General features: G+C 43.2%; 1 protein-coding gene across 3 annotated transcripts in view; it reads left to right on the top strand.

The window, feature by feature from the left end:
* The window catches only part of osbpl9 (oxysterol binding protein-like 9), a 238,513-nt gene that overhangs the window by 69,271 nt on the left and 142,515 nt on the right, over positions 1-26,727 (top strand). For all 3 annotated transcript variants that reach the window (XM_070886876.1, XM_070886877.1, XM_070886875.1), the window contains exon 4: positions 24,579-24,655. In XM_070886876.1, the coding sequence (XP_070742977.1) occupies positions 24,579-24,655 (77 nt within the window). The remainder of the gene's footprint in view (positions 1-24,578; positions 24,656-26,727) is intronic.

Below are 26,727 nucleotides of genomic sequence, written 5' to 3'. Positions count from 1 at the left end.
TTTGAAATTAAACATTTTTATTTCTTTTCGTTTTTTTCTTTCTTCTTTAATCCAACTTTATTTCCCTTCTTTATTTCTCTTTCTGTACCTGATTTGACGCAGTCACCCACTTTAATTCACCCTCCTTCTCCATCATTCCTCCGTTTCATTCTTAATCCTTAAGTCCAATTAGTTAAGTAGATAAACTGTTAGTCCCGCCATTCAATAAGGTCCCAGATGCTCCATTGCCCTCACCATGCTGTTATCAGCTCGCAGTTCCAACAAGTTACGGCAAAAAAAAATTTCGAGCTGAAGGGTGCAGGAAAAGGTCTATCTAATGCCGTACGCTGCGAGATGGCCCTGCACCAGCAAGATTTGGCTTATTATTCAAAATTTCAGATACGTCAAGGGATCTAATGAATGTGCATACCAATCAAAATAGTGTACAACATTTTTGTAAAAAAAAGCATTCACAAAAATTCCATCAGTACTGTTAATAATTCTCAACCTCGTGATACAGTTAAAGAATATAAGAATTCGGCCCCTTTAGCCTGTTCCGCCTTTCAGTGAGATCATGGCTGATCTTCTACCTCAACTCCACTTTCCTGCACTGTCCCCATATCCCATGATCTCCTTAATATTCAAAAATCTATTGATCTCTGCCTTGAATATACTCAAAGACTGAGCTTCCACAGCCCTCTGGGGTAGAGAATTACAAATATTCACCACCCTCTGAGTGAAGAAGTTTCTCCTCATCTCAGTCCTAAATGGCCGACCCCTTATTCTGAGCCTGTGACTCTGGTTCTAGACTCCCCAGAGGAAACAGCCTCCCTGCATCTATCCTGTCTGGTCCTGTAAGAATTGTGTATGTTTTAATGAGATCACCTCTCATTCTTCTAAACTCTAGAGAATATAGGCCCAGTCTGCTAAATCTCTTCTCATAGGACAATCCTCCCCATCCCAGGAATCAGTCTGGTGAACCTTCGTTGCACTCACTCTATGGCAAATATATCCTTCCTTGTCTAAGGAGACCAAAACTGTACACAATACTCCAGATGTGGTCTCACCAGGGCCCTATATAATTGCAGTAAGACGTCGTTACTCTTATACTCAAATCCTCTTGTAATAAAGGTCAATGTACCATTTGGTTTCTTAATTGCTTGCTGTACCTGCATGTTAACTTTCTTATGATTCGTGTACAAGGACACCCAGGTCCCTCTGAAGTAGTATTTCATGCTACTTTAGTTGTTGTATTTATATATATATATGAGTGTTGAAGTTCTTGTCACCATTTCTCATCCAGCTTTGTTATTGAATTCCCATAGTAGCCTGGTACCATTCCTCTCTCTGTATTGTCTCTACTCTTGAGTCTTTCCCATGTCTCTCTTCTGCAGTTTCTGAGAGTTTAATCTATCACTTGCATTTATCTTGCATGACTTTTGGAGTCACTGAATGGCAATCCATCTGTAGCCACTCTATCAACATCCAGAAGTATTCTAGCTGTGGTGTCTCAGTTATATTCACCAGCCTTGTTCTTGTATTAAAGTTCTCATTCTGTCATTGTTACCCAATGTCTTCTACAAGTAGAACACATTTTAAAACGGGGAATCTTTTGTATATCTTCCACCTTAAATGTCCATGCTTCACTGCCATAAAGGATGACTATAAGACACTGATGAAGCCTTAACTTCACTTGCATTGTTATCACTTTTGACTTCCAGATGGTAACCAGCCGTTTCAATTTCCTGATGCAATTGATGTTTGATGCTTGATGTTTTCTGAGCACCCACCAACCTTTGTAATGAGTCCATCTGAGTAGACAAAAAAAACTACTTGTTTTAGCAAATGATCCATCGTAATCATGGTCGTCGTTCCTACTCCCTTTGGTGACAGATGTTATCTTAGGTTTTTGATGCTGTTACACAGCCCAGAATTTTCTGCCCACAGTGATGCAGACAGATGAATGGGAACATCTTTGTCGTGTGTTGCTCAAAAGATTTATGACACACGAACTGTGAAATACTTCCAATTATACTTCTATTCTGGAAGTTCGTCAGAAATAAGTGACTCTGCAATACCCTAGCTTGGCAGAACCACAAACAGCAATTGGCAATCTTGGGGACAAAATTCTGTATGTTGACAGTAGGAGGGCAGCTGGAAACTGTCAAAATGCATGAGTCGACATACTTCTCTGTTGTGGGTAGAGGTTACATACTTCCAATACCAGTTTCTGATGCTAGAAACAGGTTGCATAAGTTGTTGCAAAACACCAATTAATTTAATTAACATGGGGATAACTCAATTACGGGAGATGTAGTTTCTGCATACTTGAGGGTTATGCATTCTTTTGCCCACGAGCTCAATTAAGAGCTGGCAATAAGAGACAGAATCTTTTCCAAACCAATCAGCAAAATAACATTATTAAACTTGCTCTGTGGTGGCTGCCATCACCATCTTTTGGATGAGACGTTAAACCGGGGCCCTGTCTGCTCTCTCAATTGGCTGTAAAAGATCCCACGGCACTATTTCGAAGAAGAGCAAAGGGAGTCATCCTCGGTGTCCTGGCCGATATTTATCCCTCAATCAACATAACAAAAAAACAGATTATCTGGTATCACATTGCTGTTTGTGGGAGCTTGCTGTGCGCAAATTGGCTGCTGCATTTCCTACATTACAACAGTGACTACACTCCAAAAGTACTTCATTGGCTGTAAAGCACTTTGAGATGTCTGGTGGTCGTGAAAGGCGCTATATAAATCCAAGTCTTTTATTACCCCTTAAATGAACAGGACCAGCTAGAGGTTTTAAAATATGTGATTAGCGCCCATTTCAGTTGAGGGAAATGCCTATAGCAAGGCAAATTCTCTAATTGCAAGACCTACTCGGGTACTTAACATAAAAATTAAGTCAGGACTGACTATTAATTGAGAATTTGTCAGTGCCTTTCATGTTAGATTATGATTTAATTCAGTAAATTGGTCTGAATGAACAGGTACAATTTAATATCAGATGCTGACTGTCCCAGAGTGAAAAGAAAGCTCCTCAGAGACACGTTCCAAACAGAAACCCATGCATAAATTCAGAGTAATACCGTAATACCAAATGTACCCTTGGCTACATTTGCTCCGCAACAAATTGGAGGTACAATGTAAATATAATCAGTTATTTAAGGGAATTTAGTTGTGGTTCCTACAAGGCCTGCCTGAAGACGATGTTGGAAGATGCCTATCAGACCACTTATCTGTGGCACATAACGCTCAAAAGAAACAATATGACAAAAAATGCCCAATTTGCTTCAATGTTGGTGACTTCGTGAAAGTAAGGCCCCATTCTAAATTGATGGCAACAACAACAGTAACTTGCATTTATATAGCACTTTTAATGTAGTAAAAGGTCCCAAGGCGCTTCACAGGAGTGTTTTCCTAGCCACATAACAAAATATTGAGACAAGTGAACAAAAGCTTGGTCAAAGAAGTAGGTTTTAAGGAGCATCTTAAAGGAGGAGAGAGGCAGAGAGGGAATTCCAGGGCTTTGAGCCTACACAGCTGAAGACACGGTCGACAATGGTGCAGTGATTAAAATCAGGGATTGCCAAGAGGCCAGAATTAAAGGAGTGTGGAGATCGCGGAGGGTTGTAGGGCTGTAGGAGGGGACAGAGATGGGGAGGGGCGAGGCCATGGAGGGATTTAAAAACAAGGATGAAAATTTTCAAATTGAGGCATTGCCGGACAGGCAGCCAATGTAGATCAGCAAGCACAGGGGTGATGGGTGAACGGGACTTAGTGTGAGTTAGGAAATAGAAACATAGAAAATAGGTGCAGGAGTAGGCCATTCGGCTCCTTGAGCCTGCACCACCATCCAATATGATCATGGCTGATCATGCAACTTCAGTACCCCATTCCTGCTTTCTCTCCATACCCCTTGATCCCTTTAGCCGAAAGGACCACATCTAACTCCCTTTTTAATATATCTAACGAACTGGCCTCAACAACTTTCTGTGGTAGAGAATTCCACAGATTCACAACTCTCTGAGTGAAGCAGTTTCTCCTCATCTTGGTCCTAAATGGCTTACCCCTTATCCTTAGACTGTGACCCCTGGTTCTGGACATCCCTAACATTGGGAACATTCTTCCTGCATCTAACCTGTCCAATCCCGTCAGAATTCTATATGTTTCTATGAGCTCCCCTCTCATTCTTCTAAATTCCAGTGAATATAAGCCTAGTCGATCCAGTCTTTCTTCATATGTCAGTCCTGCCATCCCGGGAATCAGTCTGGTGAACCTTCGCTGCACTCCCTCAATAGCAAGAATGTCCTTCCTCAGATTAGGAGACCAAAACTGCACACAATATTCAAGGTGTGTCCTCACCAAGGCCCTGTACAACTGCAGTAAGACCTCCCTGCTCCTATACTCAGTTCCTCTCGCTATGAAGGCCAACATGCCATTTGCCGTCTTCACCGCCTGCTGTACTTGCTAGAGGTAAAAAAGCAATGAATGGGCTGAGGCAGGGACGGAGTCAGGCATTGTTACTGAGATGGAAGTAGGCGGTCTTGGTGATGGTGCGGATATGAGGTTGGAATCTCAGCTCGTGGTCAAGTAGGACATCAAGGTTGCGAACGATCTGGTTCAGTCCCCGAAAGTGGCCAGGAAGAGGGATGGAGTTGATGGCTAGGGAATGGAGTTTGCAATGGGCATCAAAGACACTGGCTTTGGTCTTCCTAATATTTAGTTGGAGGACATTTCTGATCATCCAGTACTGGATGTAGGACAATCAACATGACAAATCAGTATCATTATCAGAGGCAGTCCCTTGAAATCGAGGAAGTCTTGCTTCCACTCTAAAAGTGAGTTCTCAGGTGACTGAACATTCCAGTATGGGAATTACAGTCTCTGTCACAGGTGGGACAGACAGACAGTCGTTGGAGGAAAGGGTGAGTGAGGAGTCTGGTTTGCCTTCCGCTGCCTGCGCTTGTTTTCTGCATGCTCTCGGCAACGAGACTCGAGGTGCTCAGCGCCCTCCCGGATGCTTTTCCTCTACTTAGAGCGGTCTTTGGCCAGGGACTCCAGGTGTTGGTGGGGATGTTGCACTTAATCAGTGAGGGTGTCCTTGAAACGTTTCCTCTGCCCACCTGGGGCTCGCTTGTCGTGTAGAAGTTCCGAGTAGAGCGCTTGCTTTGGGAGTCTTGTGTCGGGCATGTGAACAATGTGGCCCGCCCAATGGAGCTTCAATGCTGGGGATGTTGGCCTGATCCAGAACACTGACGTTGGTGCGTCTGCCCTCCCAGGGGATTTGCAGGATCTTGTGGAGGCATCATTGGTGGTATTTCTCCAGCAATTTGAGGTGTCTACTGTATATGGTCCACATCTCTGAGCCATACAGGAGGGCAGGTATCACTACAGCCCTGTAGACCATAAGCTTGGTGCCAGATTTGAGGGCCTGATCTTTGAACACTCCCTTCCTCAGGCAGCCGAAGGCTGCGCTGGCACACTGGAGATCAATGGCAGGAGAGGGGTTGAATGAGGTGGTGGTGAGGTAGAGCTGTGTGTCATCAGCGTACATGTGGTACCTAATGTAATTTCTTTGGATGATGTCATGAGGGTTAGCGTGTAGATAAGAAATAGGAGCGGACTCCAGAGATAACTATGCAGGAACGGGAAGAAAAGCTATTGCAGGTGATTCTCCGGCTACGATTGGATAGATTGAAATGCAACTCTACATGTGACATGTCTTCATATTGGACATGGGGTGGAAGATCATGGAGGAATGGATAATGAATACAATATACATTAATGATTTGGATGCAGGAATTGAGTGTAATATCTCCAAGTTTGCAGATGATACTAAACTGGGTGGTGGAGTGAGCTGTGAAGAGGATGCTAAGAGGCTGCAGGGCGATTTGGACAGGTTAGGTGAGTGGGCAAATGCATGGCAGATGCAGTATAATGTGGGTAAATGTGAGGTTATCCACTTTGGTGGCAAAAACACAAAGGCAGAATATTATCTGAATGGTGGCAGATTAGGAAAAGGGGAGGTGCAACGAGACCTAGGTGTCTTGGTTCACCAGTCATTGAAAGTTGGCATGCAGGTACAGCAGGCGGTGAAGAAGGCAAATGGCATGTTGGCCTTCATAGCTAGGGGATTTAAGTATAGGAGCAGGGAGGTCTTACTGCAATTGTACAAGGCCTTGGTGAGACCTCACCTGGAATATTGTGTTCAGTTTTGGTCTCCTAATCTGAGGAAGGACGTTCTTGCTATTGAGGAAGTGCAGCGAAGGTTCACCAGACTGATTTCAGGGATGGCTGGACTGACATATATGAGGAGAGACTGGATCACCTGGGCCTTTATACACTGGAGTTTAGAAGGATGAGAGAGGATCTCATAGAAACATATAAGATTCTGACGGGACGGGACAGGTTAGATGCGGGAAGAATGTTCCCGATGTTGGGGAAGTCCAGAACTAGGGGACACAGTCTTAGGATAGAGGGTAGGTCATTTAGGACTGAGATGAGAAGAAACTTCTTCACTCAGAGTTGTTAACCTGTGGAATTCCCTGCCGCAGAGAGTCATTGATGCTAGTTCATTGGATATATTCAAGAGGGAGTTAGATATGGCCCTTACGGCTAAAGGGATCAAGGGGTATGGAGAGAAAGCGGGAAAGGGGTACTGAGGTGAATGATCAGCCATGATCATATTGAATGATGGTGCAGGCTCGAGAGGCCGAATGGCCTACTCCTGCACTTATATTCTATGTTTCTATAAGGAGGTGCTGGGAAATTCTGAGGTGACTTTGGGTGAATAACGGTTCTCACCTTTGTTCTTACTGATGACATTATCATAAGCTGCAGGTTAAAAGACACTGGCCCAGAAATTCCTGCCTCCCGGGTCCGTACGGAGTGTGTACAGACTTGGGAAGACATTGCAAAAGCTGGTTTTCAGCGCACATTACGCATGCACTGAAAACCAGCTTTTCCGACCTGTCAAGCTGGAGCTTGACAGATCTTGTGCATCTTGGCAGCCAGGACATTCACATGGGCAAGATTGTGATATTTACCCATATCTTGCCCAGCAGATATCCTGAAAACTGATGTCTTGATAAAAGGAGGCTCATAGCCTACTTTTACAGGCGTAAGAGTTTTAAAATACACAAACATTATAAAATAAAATTTAAAAATAATTTTATTGTTTAAAAACCCTCCCCACTACGGTGAGTTTATTTTAAATCATAACTAAAAAAAGTTTTTTTTAAAAATTGGAACTTTTTTTAATAGTACATAAATAACTAATTTAAATTAATAAAAATATGTGGTGTATTCTTTTTTATTACAGTTTTGTGTGTTTGGGGGGGAGGGGTGGTGTTCTCACTCATAATAATAATGGGAACTCCAACTTAGGGAGTTTCCATTATTATGAATGAGAACATACTTTACCTGGATTGGTTACCCAGAGCCATGTGACTCCAGACGTGCACGCGTTCCGACGCGCAGTCAGTGGAGGCCTCAGAACCGGGAACTCGTGTGGGCGCAGCAGGAACAGGTAGGTGCGCATCTTTTTTAACTTTTTCCCTTGATCGCCCGTGGGAAGTAGCTGGCCGGGATTTCTGGGCCAATGTTGTGGGTGAGGAGGATGAGATGAAATCTTTGGTAGATCATTTCTAAAGTTCCTGGGGCCCAAGTTTCCGCTCTCTAAGAACGGCGCACCTCCATAAGATGCGCCGATTTTCTGGAATAAAAAGGGCGCCGAAAACTTACCTTGTGTTTCTGTGAGCTCATCAGGACGTCTTGGTGCTCGGTGTGGCGCAGCACAAGGGGTCGGGGGCGGAGCCAGGTCCCGGTGCTGAAAACAGTGCCGGGACCTCTGCACATGCGCGCTAGAGAGTGCGCACATGTGCAGTAGCTCCTCGCCCCCGAGGCTGTGTGGGAGGGGCCCAAAGCACGCTGCCCCTAGCCCTGGCCGAATGGGCTCCCTGGGCGAAGATTGGACTCTGGCCTCCCTCCCATTCAGCTCCCTCTTTCCCCCTCCCGTTCAGTTCCCGTTCCCCCCCCCCCCCGTTAAAAAAGATGCGCACCTACCTGTTCCTGCTGCGCCCACGCGAGTTCCCGCTCCCTCCCTCCCTCCCTCCCATTCAGCCATTCCCCCTCCTCCTCCGTCCCTCCCCCCCACCCCCCCCGGCATCTTGCTGGGGGCGGGCCCCACCCAAAATCTTTGGTAGCCAGGCATCTGTGTCATCGTCGGCAGGGCCCGCTCAGCCTCCCTCTCCTTTATCCCTCCCCACCCCTCCTCTCCCTCCTTCCCCCCCTCCTCTCCCCCCCCTTCCTCTCCCCTCTCTGCCCCCCCTTCCTCTCCCTGTCAGAAAGACCAAGACACTGACGGAGAGAGAAAGACACTGGGAGAGGGGCCCCGTCCCAGCACGCTGTTGGAGGGCTCCCGGTGCTGCAATCGGTGAGTAGAAACTTAATTTTTTATTTATTTATTGATTTTTTTTAAAAAAAATTAATTTTAATTTGTAATCTTTTTTGATTGATTTATTGGTTGATTTATTGATTTATTTATCATTTATTATTGATGATGGCTCTTTATTTGTAAAAGTGAAGTGTTTCATGTTTGGAAACGCCCCCGCCATCTCTCGTTCCCTACGCCTGATTTATAAGTGTAGGCAAGGTTTTTCTGAGCATACAAAAATCTACACTTACTCCATTCTCGCTGCCTAAAAAGTTGGACATGCCCCCTTTTTGGAAAAAAAATTGTTCTAAAATGGAACTATTCTAACTCGCTAGAACTGGAGCAAACTAAATGCCGAGAATTGCAATTTCTAAGATGCTCCATTCTAAACCAGTTGCTCAAAAAAAATAGGAGCAAATCAGGCCGAAACTTGAGCCCCTACTAACAAACAAGATAAATTGTACAGTCGTAAAATGTTGATGCCACAATTTACATGTATGAGGTGAAGTTATTATCTGTGTCGTATTATCTTTACCACTTTCTCTTTGTCCAGAAATACTGGTCCTATAACACACAAAACTTCTTGACCTGATTTTTAAAAAGGCTATTGAGATCCAAGAGTTAAATGTTGAAGTATCATCCTTCCAATTGATAAGTGTTGGTGACCAAGTGTCTCAGGAACTTGCATTAAATTGTCCTTGTCCAGAATTTGGTGTTGAAATTCAGGACCCAAGATGCATGCGTGTCCTACTTCAAAACGCATTGTGTGTGATGATATCACTTTAATGATGCGGACGTGTATTCCGAGAAACACTATGAATGGGGAAAATTGCCTTTGTTCCAGGTCAGAATTGGGAAGAAATTATTTTTTCCCAATCCAACAACCTGCAAGTATCTAGGAATTTATTGGTGCAAATTGGTGAAGAAACAATTGTAAAGCTCCCTAGAGAAAGGCCAGAATAGTTGATTTCATCATTAACTTATAAGCCAAATGTACTAATTTAGATGAATGTACTGTAAGATAAACTTGGAATTTTGTTAATGTGAAGAAAATGCAGACAAATTTTGTACTTCTTATTTAGAGTCTCCTGCCACAATGCCATATCCATGTCTGAGAGGACCAGCTTTAGAGCTGCTGATCCTGCATTGTCATGCTCAAGAGATGTCTGCAGTGACTGACACTTCTCAGGTGGGAAGGAAAAAGGTGGGGTTTCTGTAAAACAGAAACTTAAGTAGGAGGTGGAAAACACTGAAGGATACAGGTGGTTAATCAGAGACCTTGAAGGGCGATTATGGAGAAGGAGGTAAAAAGCTAGAGTGATGCCTTGAAGGACAGCCTACCGAAAATATTAAAGAAATCAATGGTGACAGAATTGAACAAAGATAAAGAGACACGGAAGGCCAGAGATCAAGTAGGAAAAGCGAGAGATCAATAGTGCCAATGATTAGGAGACCTCATTAGGCAAGGTAAGTAAGTTTAAGAGGGATGGAGAAAATCAAATGAAAAAATGGAGCAAAATAATTAAAATCAATATTTCGAATGATTATTTAGGGGAAGGGAATTTGAAGAACAGTTTTATATTTGGAGTCATGTGACAGTGTTGAATGGTCCCTGAAGTATTAATTTTATTGTGACAAATTGCAACAAGACGTGTATCTTAATTTTGTAACTATTTTTGGTTTGTGTATCAGCTGGTGTTTGATCCTTCCATGTACCACTGCTTCTTACATTGGATGTAAAATATGGCAGTGTGCAATAGATTTTAACTGTGCCTCATGAAAATAAAACTAACTAGCATTCATTTTTTAGTGTATAAGTAAAGTTATTTGCATTAAATATCTGTCTCTGCTATTTTGACGGTTGTGATTTCATTTAAAATATACTATGTGCATACAAATTGCATGCAGAGGAAGTTAATCCCCAAAATGCAAATTAAGGGGGGAAAAAAGACATTTTGCCTGTTTCTATCTCCTTTCCCTGAATGTGAGTGGAAGCAGCCTATCGTACAGGCATCTTCACTATTTGCTTGTTTGATGCTGGATGGAATTGCACTCTGCACTTGCCTGCCTTCCCATTTGAGACTGGGAAATTTGTGGATTTAATGTACAAATGATGCTTCAGTCATTGAAGAGTTACATAGAATTTGCACGACAGAAACAGGCCATTTAGCCCAACTAGTTTATGTTCTACACGTGCCCCCTTCCACTACTTCATTTCACCCTATCAGCATATCCTTCTAGTACTTATCTAGCTTCCCCTTAAATGCATCTATGCTAGTCACCTCAACCACGTTAAACTGATCTGATTTTTATATTGAGGTCTATTGGTTCTAACCAGTTGAACTTCACACTTCAGTTTTTCAGAGGGTGCCATTTCTTGCCCGATCTGATGACAATGGTATTGTAGAAGTTTGAATTGCAAGGGTGGGGCTGGCTCATGGAAAGTGATTATTTAACAATTAGAAAACTTTAATTTTCATTACAACAGCTAATCCACTGGATTATAAATTTTTCTGATAGCTTTACAATTTTTGGAGTTTCCAACTATAGAGAAAAGTCTTAAGATGTTGCATTAAAATTACAAGTAATAGAAATATTCTATAGCAAGTTATTAGCTCAAATTGGACAGGGCATCCTTTGGCAAATGTTAGATTAAATTGGATTTATTTAAAAATAGTAAAATTTACAGGTTCAAAGTAAATGAGTAGATTAGCTGCTTTAACTCATCTGAATATTGAAATGTTTTTTCTGCTTTCCAAATGCTTCTCTTCATTTTAACATAAATATCTGGAGGACTATAATCAATGTTCCCTGTAATGTTTTTGGGGTGTGCGAGCCCATTAACTGGCTGTGGCATGGCCCATTCAATTTTTTGCGCATGCGTGGTTATTTCAGTTGTAATGCCAGTGAGTGGCCTGCACGGGACCTCCAGTCCGCTGTGCAGCCTTGCAGCTTAGCGGGAACGTTAAGTGCAATGCTGCAAAGTTTCTAGAAACATCATCATAGGCAGTCCCTCGAAATTGAGGAAGACTTGCTTCCACTCTAAAAGTGAGTTCTCAGGTGACTACAGTCCAATACGGAAATTACAGTTTCTGTCACAGGTGGGACAGACAGTGGTTGAAGGAAAGGGTGGGTGGGGAGTCTGGTTTGCTGTACTATCCTTCTGCTGTCTGCGCTTGTTTTTTTGCATGTTCTCGGCGACGGGACTCTAGGTGCTCAGCGCCCTCCCGGCTGCTCTTCCTCCACTTAGGGCAGTCTAGGGCCAGGGATTCCCAGGTGTCGGTGGGGATGTTGCACTTTTATCATTCCACAGACCCAATCCACATCCGGACTGGGGTCAAGCAGGACTGCATCCTCGTGCCAACACTCTTCTCGATCTTCCTCGCTGCAATGCTCCATTCACTCTCAACAAGCTCCCCGCTGGAGTGGAACTAAACTATAGAACCAATGGGAACTTGTTCACCCTTTGTCGCCTTCAGGCTAGATCCAAGGTCGTCCCATCCTCTGTCATCGAACTACAGTATGCGGACGACGCTTGCATCTGCGCACATTCAGAGGCGGAACTTCAAACCATCGTCAACATCTTCACCGAGGCGTACGAAAACATGGGCCTTACACTAAACATCCGTAAGACAAAGGTCCTCCACCAACCTGACCCCACCACACAGCACTGCCCCCATCCCCCCCCCCTCCCCCCCCCCGCCCCGCCACGTCATCAAAATCTACACGCGGAAAGAAAAGCTACATAACAACATTTGAAAAATAAACCTAACCATGTTTTATAACGATGCTAAAGTAAACAAGCATTGTTAGCTGGATAATGTTGTTTTGGTGTAGAGTTGCTAGTTTGCTCCTTAGAAAATTAATAAATAAATTGCTATATATTCCATTCATTTCCATTACTTATGATATATTTTAAAAATTGCATCTGTGTGCACTCCCTGTCTGTGCCTAAAATACCATATAATTAAAAAAGAAAATTTTTTATTTGTTCAACTACTGATAACACAACAACTTGTATTTATATAGTGCCTTTAACTTAGTAAAACATCCCAAGGTACTTCACGGGAGCGTAATCAAACAAAATTTGATACATTTGTCTGCACTTTCTGTCAGCAACATTACAGTTCTCTATCCTATTCAATTGTATGCAAATTTGTTCTAGGCAAATGTTTTACACGTGATTAGCTCAAATGCAATTTTTTTCCAAGAATCTTTTTTAAAAAAAAAAGGGAAAGAAAACCAATAATTTGGAATATAAAGAGATACTCCTTTACCAACGGAAAATTACTTATCACAAGAGTCAGCATGTTTGTAGCATAGGACTTAAAAATAATCTAATCAAGCTTAAAATGGAAGCCCAAACAATTAATTTTAGGTTCTGACTTGTAGTTTGAAGAGCAATTACTTTTTTTGCCTTACTCTACAGTTCCCTCACTAAACAACAATATTTTAATTGACCCAGACTTTGTTTACTTAACAATAATTAGACTGTGGCCATAAAAGGGATCTTACCACCAGAATAATATATTGTGCATAAAATGATGTAATGGTTTCTGTCCTTGTATGATTTATTGTGAGTCTCATCACAGGACATTCACTTAAAATATTAAATGGTGCATGGATGATAAACCCAGAATGTTCAGAGTATTCCAGGAAAGTAAGACCAGAAGGCATAAATTTAAATCAAAGTAAAGTAAATTTAAAACCGATATTAGTAGGAGCTTCTTTACTCGATGATAAATGTTTGGAATAATCTGCCAGATGGAGTTGTAGAACCAAGCCATTGGAGTTGTTCAGTGGGATGCACTTCAATGGGCCTCATTGATTTTATGTTTTTGTCTTTTTTATGTATTTTGCAACTGTTAACTAAATTACAACATTTGAAAGATTGATTTTCTACATTATTTCTTAATCACATGATCCACATCTTACCAGTTGGCAGAGTGAAAACTGTTTCCTGTGTAGAAGCAAACAAATAAAAGCACATTTCAAAAGGTGAAATGCAGGGGAGTATTTCAAGATGTGGGTTTTCTTTTTTAGTTTTTAAGTTAATCAAAGAATAAACATGGAAATGTGAGCATAACAGACATAGCCGTTAAATATTGTGAGTAATCTTCAACTTACCGCTGGAGCATAAAACTGGCTATATGGATCAGACACCCATTTAAACTCCAGCGGTAGATTGAAAATTGCCCCCATTGTATTGGCCAGATTTTGTGGTAAAAATAACGGTGAGGCTTTCAGCGCTCACCGTTATTAAGGTGTGAATTGGACAGCAACCTCCGGCGTTACACATATGCAGTTAAACATGGAAATCAGGAAATTCCTGTCCGATTTGCCCTGCTCTTCCACAAGCTTCACTGTACCAATACCTCATTCAAACACATGAAAGTTGTGGTACTTGCTAGATACCCATTTAACATGTCAGAAAAAGTTAGTGATTGTTCATTTAAGTGTAAGTGAATGATAAGTCTTAATTACTGGCAAACAACCTCTCTGGCACTGAAAATTTACTTTTATAGGAACATAAGAAATAGGAGCAGGAGTTGGCCATTTGGCCCCACGAGCCAGTTCCACCATTTAATAAGATCATGGCTCATCTGATCATGGACTCAGCTCCACTTCCCTGCCCGCTCCCCATAACCTTTGACTCCCTTATTGCACAAAGATCTGTCTATCTCCGCCTTAAATATCTTCAATGACCCAGCCTCCACAGCTCTCTGGGGCAGAGAATTCCACAGATTTACAACCCTCTGAGAGAAGAAATTGCTCATCCTCTCAATTTTAAATGAGCGGCCCCTAGTTTTAGTTTCCCCTATGAGTGGAAATATCCTCTCTGCATCCATCCACCTTGTCAAGCCCCCTCATTATCTTTATAAGTTTCAAATAAGATCACCTTTCACTCTTCTGAACTCCAATGTGTATAGGCTCATCCTATCCTCATAAGTCAACCCCCTCATCTCCGGAATCGACCGAGTGAACCTTCTCTGAACAGCCTCCAATGCAAGTATATCCTTCCTTAAATACAGAGACCAAAACTGTACGCTGTACTCCAGGTGTAGCCTCACCAATACCCTGTACAGTTGTAGCAGGACTTCTCTGCTTTTATACTCTATCGTCCTTGCAATAAAGGCCAACATTCCATTTGCCTTCCTGATTACTTGCTGTACCTGTATACTAACTTTTTGTGTTTCATGCACAAGGACCCCCAGGTCTCTCTGTACTGCAGCACTTTGCAATTTTTCTCCATTTAAATTATAATTTGCTTTTCTATTATTTCTACCAAAGTGGATAACCTCACATTTTCCCATATTATACTCCATCTGCCAAATTTTTGCCCACTCACTTAGTCTGCCTATATCCCTTTGCCGATTTTTTGTGTCATCCTCACAATTTGCTTTCCCACCCATCTTTATCACCAGCAAACTTGGCTACATTACACTCAGTCCCTTCATCCAAGTCATTAATATAGATTGTAAATAGTTGAGGACCCAGCACCAATCCCTGCGGCACCCCACTAGTCACTGTTGGCTAACCGTAAAATGACCCATTTATCTCAACTCTGTTTTCTATTAGTTAGCCAATCCTCTATCCATGCTAATATATTACCCTCAACCCCGTGAGCTTTTATCTTGTGCAGTAACCTCTTATGTGGCACCTTATAGAATGCCTTCTGGGAATCCAAATACACCACATCCACTGGTTCCTCCTTATCTACCCTGCTCGTTACATCCTCAAAGAACTCCAGCAAATTTGTCAAACATGATTTCCCTTTCATAAAACCATGTTGACTCTGCTTAATTGAATCATGCTTTTCCAAATGTCCCGCCACTGTTTCTTTAATAATGGACTCCAGCATTTTCCCAACAACAGATGTTAGGCTAACTGGTCTACGGTTTCCTGCTTTTTGTCTGCCTCTTTTTAAAAGAAATAGGGGCGTTACATTTGCGGTTTTCCAATCTGCTGGGACCGCCCCAGAATCGAAGGAATTTTGGTAGATTACAACCAATGCATCCGCTATCTTTGCAGCCACTTCTCTTAAGATCCTAGGATGTAAGCCATCAGGTCCAGGGACTTGTCCGCCTTTCGTCCCAATATTTTACCTAGTATTACTTCATTAGTGATAGTATTAAGTTCCTCCCTCCCTGTAGTCCCTTGATTATCCACTATTGGGATGTTTTTTAGTGTCTTCTACCATGAAGACCGATACAAAATATTTGTTTAACGTCTCTGCCATTCTCCATTATTAATTCCCCAGTCTCATCTTCCAGGGGACCAACATTTACTTTAGCCACATTTTTTTTTTTTTCTTTTTATGTACCTGTAGAAACTCTTACAATCTGTTTTTATATTTCGTCCTAGTTTACGTTCATAATCTATCTTCCCTCTTTTAAAATTTTTTTAGTCATTCTCTGCTGGCTTTTAAAAATGTCCCAATTCTCTGGCCACATTGTATGCCTTTGTTTTCAATTTGATACCCTCTCTTATTTCCTTCGTTAGCCACGGGTGGCTATCCCTTCTCTTACAGCCTTTCCTTCTCATTGGGATATATTTTTCTTGTGAGTTATGAAATATCTCCTTAAATGTCTGCCACTGCTCATCAACCGTCCCATACTTTAGTCTATTTTCACAGTTTACTTTAGCCAACTCTGCCCTCCATACCTTTGTAGTCTCCTTTATTTAAGCTTATGACACTGGTTTGAGAAGCAACTTTCTTTCCCTCCAACTGAATTTGAAATTCAACCATATTATGGTCACTCATTCCTAGAGGATCTTTTACTGTGAGATAATTTATTAATCCTGCCTCATTACACAGTACTAGATCCAAGATAACCTGCTCCCTGGTTGGTTCCGCAACATACTGTTCAAGGAAACTATCCCGGATACACTCTATGAACTCCTCCTCAAGACTACCCTGGCCAATTTGCTTTGTCCAATCAACATGAAGGTTAAAATCACCCATGATTATTGCCGTTCCTTTTTTACAAGCCTCCATTATTTCTTGATTTATACTCCTTCCAACCATGTAGCTACTGTTAGGGGGCTTATAAACTACGCCCACCCGAAACTAATTATTGTTGGAGATTTAAAAAAAAAATTACAATCAAAATAAAAACGTTTACTTTTTTTTTTCTGTCTCTTTTATCTCTCTCTTTCCTTCTCTTTTTAGTTTGCTTTTTGTACATAATTTTACATTGAATTGAACATTCTAACTTGCACTTCCTGGTTTCGACTGTATGTCTCAGTAAGGATTTTTCAGTCTGAATGGTTGAGGAGATACACCGTTGCTTGCCCTGTTTACATAGATGCCCTGTAGAGGCAGTGTAAAAGGCCACAGAAATTCTGTGGGCAAGTGTAAGCATATTGAATGGCAAGCGCCATTCATTCGTCACTGACCGCAAAAGCCAGGCTATTGTTTTTATGTTTACTGAACAGATCTATTCAGTTGTGTCTTGTGCAAATGAGTTTTCCACTCTTTGTGAAAATATTGTGGTTGTTCAGCACTTCACCCCCGATGAATGTCAGCCAGGTATTCGGGGATACATTTAAATTGATCTGATATTGCTCATACATAAGTACTTTTGACAGAGGTTGCTGAATAGCAGTCGAGAGCAAAAACTCTGGCAAATTATTGCTAATCTTCCGACGTAGATTGGGCAGTACCAATACCCCGGCTGAGAATAGCTAACTCAACACAGACCAGAGATCGACTAAGTCTTTCTTAGTTTTATCAATAAAGAAAGAACTTGCACTTATATAGCACATTCATGTCCTCGGGATGTCCCAAACACTACAAAACCAATAAATTATTTGTAATGTAGTCACTGTTACATGGGCAAACCCGGTAACCAATTTGTGCACAGCAAGACCCCAGAAACAACAAAGACATGATTGACCAATAAATCTATTTTTGGTTGAGGGATAAATGTTGGCCAGGACACTGGGTGACCTCCTTGCTCTTTATCCTTCATATCCACCTGACCAGGCACCTTGGTTTGATGACTCATCTGAAAGACAACACCCCTACAATGCAGCACTCCCTCCATAATGCATTCAAATGACCGCATATATTATTTACTCTCGAGTCCTGGAGTGAGCCTTAAATTCATGGCCTTCTGATTCAGAAGCGAGAGAGTACTATCATGAATCAAGCTGACAAAAGCTATTCAGTGGATTCAAACTCATGTTTTAAAATAGTTATTGAGTGTGAAGCGCATTAAATATTTATAAGACAATATATAAATGCAATTTGTCACTCTTTTAAATTTGCTGCATAGTTTACCAAGATAGGCATAATGCATCATCATCATCATAGGCAGTCCCTCGGAATCGAGGAAGATTTGCTTCCATTCTAAAAGTGAGTTCTCAGGTGACTGTACAGTCCAATGCGGGAATTACAGTCTCTGTCACAGGTGGGGCAGACAGTGGTTGAAGGAAAGGGTGGGTGGGGAGCCTGGTTTGCCGCACGCTCCTTCCGCTGTCTGCGCTTGATTTCTGCATGCTCTCAGCGACAGAGCTAGGTCTTGGTCCAGTGACAAGGATTACCCAAGATGACTGGAGACCAGCTCTGCTGCACGGGCCTAGTGCGCACACATATCACAGTGTGGGCTGGCCTATGCTACCCCTGGGCCCTCGCCTCTTCTGGCCCCGAACTCTCGCCTCTCCTGGGCCCCGATCACATCCCTCTACATTCTCTCACCGCTCCTTCGCCCTGATCTCACCGCTCCTGCTGTATCTGCCCACGCTCCTGGATGCTCTTCCTCCATTTTGGGCGGTCTTGGGCCAGGGATTCCAAGGTGCCAGTGGGGATGTTGCACTTTATCAAGGAGGCTTTGAGGGTGTCCTTGAAACGTTTCCTCTGCCCACCTGGGACTTGCTTGCCGTGTAGGAGTTCCGAGTGGAGCACTTTCTTAGGGAGTCTCACGTCGGGCATGCGGACAGTGTGGCCCGCCCAACGGAGCTGATTGAGCGTGGTCAGTGCTTCGATGCTGGGGATGTTGGCCTGAGCGAGAACACTGATGGTGCGTCTATGCTCCCAGGGGATTTGCAGCATGGTGGCTCCGACCTGCGAGAGACCATCAGCGGCAGGTCAGGGCTATGGCCAGGGTGACGGCGTACCACTGCAAGGTACAGCGCGAGCTGGTGCAGGAGGGCGACGGCAGTGAAGAGGGGCGTCATCAAGACCCAGGTCGGCGATTGGAGTGTGGGCAGATACAGCAGGAGCGGTGAGGTCGGGGCGAAGGAGCAGCAAGAGAATGTAGAGGGATGTGATCGGGGCCCAGGAGAGGCGTGAGTTCGGGGCCAGAAGTGGCGAGGGCCCAGGGGCAGCACGGGCCAGCCCACACTGCGATATGTGCGCGCACTAGGCCCGTGCAGCAGAGCTGGTCTCCAGTCGCCTTGGGTAATCCTTGCCACTGGACCAAGACCTAGCTCTGTCGCGCCCGTGTGTGGCTGGTGTGCAGCGGTCATCACACATTAAAAAAATCCACCCTTCAAGATGTAGTTCAGGACCTGGAATATTAGGTCCTTCATTGAAACACCTGTGACACGACCCTTTTTTGGCGTGGAAGCAAGTCATCCTTGATTTAAGGGACTGCCTAGGATGATGATGGATTTGCAGGATCTTGCAGAGGCAACGTTGCTGGTACTTCTGCAGCGCTTTGAGATGTCTGCTGTATATGGTCCACATCTCTGAACCATATAGGAGGGTGGGTATCATTACTGCCCTGTAGACCATAAGCTTGGTGCCAGATTTGATGTTCTGGTCTTCAACACACTCTCTTCCTCAGGCGACCGAAGACTGCGCTGGCACACTGCAGCCGGTGTTGCGCCTAGTCATCGATGTCGGCCCTTGCTGGAATAAATCAGGGATAAAGCAATTACATAATTTCTTGTGTTTCTAGGGAAAGAGTGCCAAGTTCTCTCGGCATAGTTCCAAGATGGTATGTCTGGCAAAGGAACAAGCTCTATTACCTTCTAAGGGAATGAGAATTGAGTGTCAGCAGTTTTCTCTTGTTGACTATCACAAAGCGCTTCCAAGATGCAGGTTAATTACTTTTGTAAACGTTTTAATGATAGCATTCCTTCTTGTTAGATATCCAAACGTAAGTACATATTATTGCTTTCCAAACAAGTAGGAGCTAAAGAAACAAGATAACTGTTCATTGGGTTTATCACACTGAATGAAAATTTCAAGAGTCACAATTGGATAATGTTCGTATCCTCTGCTTTTACCCACCATATGGTACAATTGTAAATGGCACAGAGACCTGGCGGTTCACATACAAAAATCTTTGAAGGTCGTGGCACATGTTGATAAGATTGTTAACAATCTTATCATGATCTTGGGTTTTATAAATGGAGGCATACAGCACAGAAGCAACAAAGTTATGCTTAAGTTTTATAAATCACTGATTAGGCTTCAGCTGGAATATTGTGTCCAATTCTGGGCACCACATTTTAGGAAAATTATTTAGGCCTTGGGCAGGGTGAGAGGAGATTTACTGGAAAGATACCAGGGATGAGGGACATCCGTTATTTGGAGCGACGACAGAAGCTTGGAATGTTCTTCTTGGAGAGGTGGTTAAAGGGAAATTTAATACAGGTATTCAAAATTATGAAGGGTTTTCATAGAGTAAATAAGGAGAAGGGTCGGTAACCAGAGGACACGGGTTTAAGGTAATTGGCAAAAGAAACAACAACACCTAGCATTTATATAGCGCCTTTAATGTAAAACGTCCCAAAAGCATTTCACAGGAGTGTTACCAAACAAAATTTGACAGAGCCACATAAGGAGAAATTATGGCAGAAAGAGGGAGGTTTTAAGGAGTGCTTTAAAGGAGGAAAGAGAGGTAGAGAGCCAGAGAGGTTTAGGAAGGGAATTTCAGAGCTTAGGACCTTGGCAGCTGAAGGCATGGCCGCCGATGGTTGAGCGATTTATAATCAGGGATGCTCAAGAGGCCAGAATTAGAGGAGCACAGATATCTCGTGGGGTGTTGTGGAGCTGGAGGGGATTACAGAGATAGGGACGAAGCCATAGAGGGATTTGAAAACAAGGATGAGAATTTTGAAATAGAGGCATTTTAGATCAGACTGTTCACCCATCTACATGGATGACCTCAAGTTTACGTAGGGTAGAATGTGGGAGGCCAGCCAGGAGTGCGTTGGAATAGTCAAGTCCAGAGGTAACAAAGGGATGGATGAAGGTTTCAGCAGCAGATGAGCTGAGGCAGGGGTCGGACGATGTTACGGAAATAGGCGGTCTTTGTTATGCTGCGGATAAGAGGTCGGAAGCACATTTCAGGGTCACATATGACACCAAGGCTGCGAGCAGTCTGCTTCAGCCTCAGACAGTTGCCAGGGAGAGGGATGGAGTCAGTGGCTAGGGAGCGGAGTTTGTGGCGGGGACCGAAGACAATGGCTTTGGTGTTCCCAATATTTAGTTGGAGGAAATTTCTGCTCATCCAGTACTGGATGTTGGGCAAGCAGTCTGACAATTTAGAGACAGTGGAGGGGTCAAGAGAAGTGGTGGTGAGGTAGAGCTGTGGGTGTCAACAGCGTACATGTGGCAATTGACGCTGTGTTTTCAGATGATATTGCCGAGAGACAGCATGTAGATGAGAAATAGGAGGGGCCAAGGATAGATCCTTGGGGGACACCAGAGGTAACGATGCGGGAGTAGGAAGAGAAGCCACTGCAGGTGATTTTCTGGCTACGATTAGATAGATAACTGATAGAGTATTCAAACAGGCTCATTTAGACAGGCTTTGAAAATTCACAGACCCCCAAGTCAAAGCTACTACGTGCTGCTCAGCATGTTGCATTAACTCATCAATCAACTTGACATTTTCGGACCTTGGGTAGCGAGCCAATAAAACGTTAAAAGACTTTCAATTGAGCCAATAAGGTCAAAGAAGGTGAGTTCTTTTCTGTAAATTGATCCAGGTATAAAGTACAGCCATTTTGACCATGTATCTCAGTAAGACAAAGAAACTGGCAATCAGCCAGCAGTTTATTGCTCTCTGCCAGTATTAAAAAGTTAAAACTACCATCGGAGTTCGTATTTCATTGGAAATTAAGAGATCTAACAATAACAATGGAATCAGGCGCGTGTAGTCCCACCCAGCTAAATGACAGTGGAGAGGCGTTGGAGGAGGATGGAGTGGTCAACTGTGTCAAAGGCTGTAGACAGGTCGAGAAGGACGAGGAGGGATAGTTTACCTTTGTCACAGTCACAAAGGATGTCATTTGTGACTTAGACAAGAGAGGTTTAAGAGTACTATGGTGGGGCAGAAACCTGATTGGAGGGATTTGCACATGGAATTCCAGGAAACATGAGCACAGATTTGGGAGGCGACAACACGTTCAAGGACTTTGGAGAGGAAAGGGTGGTTGGAGATGGACGGTAGTTTGCAAGGATTGACGAGTCAAGGGTTTTTTTTTTGATAAGAGGGTTGATGGCGGCAGACTTGAAGGAGAGGGGGACAGTACCTGAGGAGAGAGAACCATTAACAATATCAGTTAACATAGGAGCCAGAAAAGGAAGTTGGGTGGTCAGCAGTTTGGTGGGAATAGGGTCAAGGGAGCAGGAAGTGCGTCTCAAGGACAAGGTGAGCTCGGAGAGGGCATGAGGGGAGATAGGAGAGAAACTGGAGAAATATGCTAATTCAGGGCTAGGCAGACGAACTTCGGCCCAGTGGGCTAGGCAAAGGAAGGGAAGTGGCAGCTGATCTGATGATCTGAATCTTGGAGACAAAGAAATCCATGAGCTTCGTGCACTTGTTGAATGTGAGGGTGGAGGAGACGGGAGAGGGGTTTTAAGAGTGCAGTAGGGAAAAGAAGCCGGGGAATATCTTTGCATTTCAGAATGATCCTGGAATAGTGAGCAGTTTTGGCAGACGAGAGCAGGACCCGTTAATGTTTTATGTGGTCCAGCCAGATCTAGCAGTGAATGGCTAAACCATTTCTCCACCATATCCGTTGAAGTCTGCCTCCCTTGCAGTTGAGGCGCGGAGATGAGGGCCGTACCGGGGGAACGGCCAGGATGAGAGAGAGCAATGGTTTTGATAGGAACTAGGCATCAACGGTGGTGGTGAGGGTGTGGTTGAGCAGATCGGTAGTTGCAGAAATTTCCTGGTGAATGGAAGGCCAAAGGCTGGACAGTTGGGATGTTCTAAGTGCAGTTGTAAGTGAGTTGGGAGAGAGGTTTATTTTTCCTGGCGCGGACACAGAAGGAAGTAGGGCTAGCGGGGTGATGGGGGATGTGGATAGAGAGCAACGTGGTCAGAGATGGCCTTATCTGTGATTGACCTGATGGGAGTAGCGAGGCCACGTGAGATAGCATGGTCAAGGCTTTGGCCGCGATTATAGGTTGGGGAGTTTATGTAGAGGGAAAGATTAAGGGAGGATAGGAGGCTAGTGAACTCCGAGCATGATGAATTGAGATGGAGGTTGAAATCACCAAGGATGAGCTGTCGCTTGGTGCAGAGGCTGAGGGAGGAAAGCTGTGACGATATCTAGGTGAGGAATATTTTATGGTACTTGGGTGAGTGGTAGGAAGGATTTTCAATAAGACTCGGAGGAAATAACTTTGTCCATGTGTAAATTCAGCCAGCAGTCGGAAACCACTTAGTTAATTGGTTGTTTAATTTCTGTTTAAACATGACAATACTTTTGCCAACCAATATTTGTAAAAGCAGCTGGTCATAATACGTAGCCCAGACTATAGTGAATTTGCTACAGTTTGAATTCAAACTGATGGTCGGGTGAATCTAAATTCTCTAAGTCAAGGCCCTGTCTGTCCTCAAATGTGGATGTAAAAGTGGGTGAGTTCTCCTGGTGCACTGGCCAATATTTATCCCTCAACCAACATCACTTTTAAAAAAAAAAACAAGTTATCTGGTCATTCTCCTTGCTGTTTGTGGGATATTGTGCTTAAATTGGCTGCCCCGTTTGTCTACATTACAACAGTGACCACATGTCAAAAGTACTTCATTGGCTGTAATGTGTGTTTAGTCATTTGAGGTCATGAAGGGCACTATATAAATGCAAGGTCTTGCTTTCTTTGGTGCAGATGTTTTTTTGCTCTATTTTAGGGAGTAAGTTTTAGAGGATTTGGAGGCTGTGTGCTGGTATACTAGAGACTATTGGGAAACAGATCTGAAGAGCAGTTGGTGGGGTGGGTTGTTTCAGAAGGTTAATTTTCTATATTGTATAGCTAATGCAGTGCAAGTATTTTAAGCCAAGTCTTTGGGATTGTATCCAGTAACCACTTTCATTTACATGGACTTTTTCATGTTAAAGTTGCTGAGGATATGGGAGGGAACGGAGCAGGTGCCAATCTTGTGTAGCATAGTTAGAAATGATCAAAACCTTGGTCGAAGATAGGTTTTGAGAATACTTTTAAATGCGGGGAGGAGATAGACAGGTGGATTGAGTTCCAGACAGTAGGGCTGAGATGATTGAAGGCTTTGCTGCCAGTAGTGGATCTGAGTGATGAGAGATGCACAGTAGGTCAGAGGGCATAGGGATGCAAGGCTTGGGAAGGTTGTAGAGTTAGGGTGTGCTGAGATCATGGAGGGATATGTAGATGAAGATGGAGATTTTAAATTCAATACATCGCAGGTCAGCGAGGATAGCGGTGATGGGTGAGCGGGTTTGGTGTGGCACAGGATACAGGCATTGAGGTTTTGGACATTGAGTTTGGAGTTTATGGAAGTGAAGGTTAACAGACAAGCAAGGAGACGTTTTCAGAAAATGAATCCAGAGGTGATAATGACAAGTTAAGGTTTGGGAGGGAGAGAGATGGGTAATGTTGTAAGCTGTCTTGATGATGCATAGGATATGGAGCTTGAAGCGCTGTGGGTTTTCTGGAAATGGCCGTCCTTCAGTTGGCACAAGCAAGGTCATTACTGAATGGTTTAGGATACATTGGATACAAGATCTGTGGGGGAAATTTCAGCAACCTGGAATAGATTTTCTAGACAAAGTACCGCTTCAAAGGGCAAACATTTAACCAGGCTTAAGTTACATATAGACTGAATTGTCTGCTTGTACTGTAGATGAATGTTAATTAACACAATTATAATCCTTTCATTTCCATTGGTTCTATTAAAGTTTTACCAACATTTCCTATCTTTTTTTCCATTTTTTCACAGCACGTGATGCTGACGAGAGAGAGCAGTGGATTCATGCATTAGAGGAAACCATTCTTCGTCACACTCTGCAGCTCAGGGTAAGTTCTTTTTATTGGGTTATGTATGTGGGCATTAATTTTTGGATTATTTCCAGTGAAATCATGCTGTCACAGTTGAGTTTAAAAGCAATGTGCTGTTGAAAATAAGTGCTTGTGCATCAACTATAGTTGCTCTAAAGCTGTACATTTGTAATAAAATGGAATGTAATGATTGATGAGAGCTCTAAATGCTGACCTTGTATCACTGCAGCAGATTGATATTTAACAAGTTGCAGCATGGAGTCAAATGAAGGGATTCGTATAAGATGTTTTCGAGGAAGAGATGTATTCTGTATTCCTCCTGTAGGACAACTCCGGGACCCTGAGGATATCTTTTCCTATTAGCCCCGATATTTACGGGACGGTGGGGAGGGAGCGGGAAACCCGGAAATATCGAGAAGGTGGAGCGAGCTCCAGCTGAATTTAACGTCCGGGTCTGATTAGGTTTTTTTTTACTCCCTTTTCCCGCCCAGCAGCTGATTGGCCGCCGGGCCGGAAAGCCTGTGGTACATGAGAGCAGAAGATCAGAGTTTGGTGAGGGAGGGAAGGTGTTTGGAGTACGGTGGTGAGGAGGAGGAGAGAGATCGCAGGTGGGGGTGGGAGGTCAGCCGATCCCTGGGAGGGAGACATCGTGGCAGAACCGGAGGTAGGGGAGTTTGCGGCCGGGTTTCACATTTTTACTCATTTTACCCCGCCTTGATCCCCTCCCACCCGTGGGCGGTTAAAATTACCCCCATTTTCCTTTTAAAACCTCATACGCTACCGACAGTTGCATGTCGGCCTTGGCTCAGTGATAGCCTCTTTAGTCAGGTCGCAGGTTCAAATCCCACTCCAGAGATTTGAGCGCATAATCCACGCTGAAATGTCAGTGCAGTGCTGAGGAAGTGCTGCACTGTTGGAGGTGGCATTTTTCAAGTCAAACGTTAAACCGAGGCCCCGTCTGCCCTCTCAGGTGGCCATAAAAGAGCCAATGGCACTATTCAAAGAAGTGTAAGGGAGTTCTCTTGGTGCCCTGGCCACGATTGATCCCTCAATCAACTTCACTAATACACATTATCTTGTCATGGAACTCATTACTGTGTGTAGGACCATGCTGTGTGCAAGTTGGCAGCTGCATTTCCCTACATTACCACTGTGTCTACATTTTAAAAGTACTTAATTGGCTGTAAAGTACTTTTGGATGTCCTGAGGTCATAAAAGTGACTATAGATTTCCTTTCTTTGAAAGGCCTTGTCCTGAGACACACCTTGGTTCTTCGTTCCATCATCTCTATACACCTAGGGAGATACTAGTTTTATGTGTTCAGTTATGTTTTTAGACTTTTTTAAATGGTGTAGTTATAATATATTTTCTAAAATGTTTTTGCAAATTTACTTAATTTCCAGCAAAACTTTGATCTTTGAAAGCCATTGACAGTACAACTTCAGCCAGTTTGAGTTGTTCTTGTGTTTTTCATTATCAGTTGGCTGAGTCACAGTCACAGGGAGATCTCCAATTGATGCTGGCACCCTGCCTTCAAGTTGTGATTAACTCTTGTGGAGCTTTTTCAGTGACCATCACTTCTTTGCATGTTCCGTTGACATCGGATAATTGCATAAGTATGAAACCTGCTGCCAGGCTCAGCAAATGGATTGTTGTCACCATTTTACTCTTTAAGACTATCTTCTAAACAAGATGTCCCTCAGCCTCCATGCAAAGCGACTTATAATTCTGGTGTGTCGGTAAGAAATGTGACTAAGCAGAGATTAGCAATTTGGTTGTTCTGTGTTTTGTTAGCAACAGCCTATTTAAATTATAGCCCTCTCCAAAGTGAAAGAATTATACAGCAATGTCACTACGCATTGTTTTTATTTGCAGTGCTTTAGTGCGGCTGTGCACTTTTTTGAATTACAACTTTCAGTGTTCTGCACTACGTTGGTATTCATATGTTTCCTGAGCTTGAGTGAAGTAGAATATTGGATTATGCCCCTTAAATAATGTTCCTTATTATTTGCATGTATTTCAGCTTCTACATACGAAGTTTCTTTGTATCTACCCTATCGAATCTCTATCATTTTAAAGACCTTGATTAG

Source organism: Pristiophorus japonicus, chromosome 8 (assembly GCF_044704955.1).
Source record: "Pristiophorus japonicus isolate sPriJap1 chromosome 8, sPriJap1.hap1, whole genome shotgun sequence".
Taxonomy (NCBI): Eukaryota; Metazoa; Chordata; class Chondrichthyes; family Pristiophoridae; genus Pristiophorus; species Pristiophorus japonicus.
Note: the sequence above shows the minus strand (reverse complement) of the source record. Positions and strands in the feature narration are given on the sequence as shown.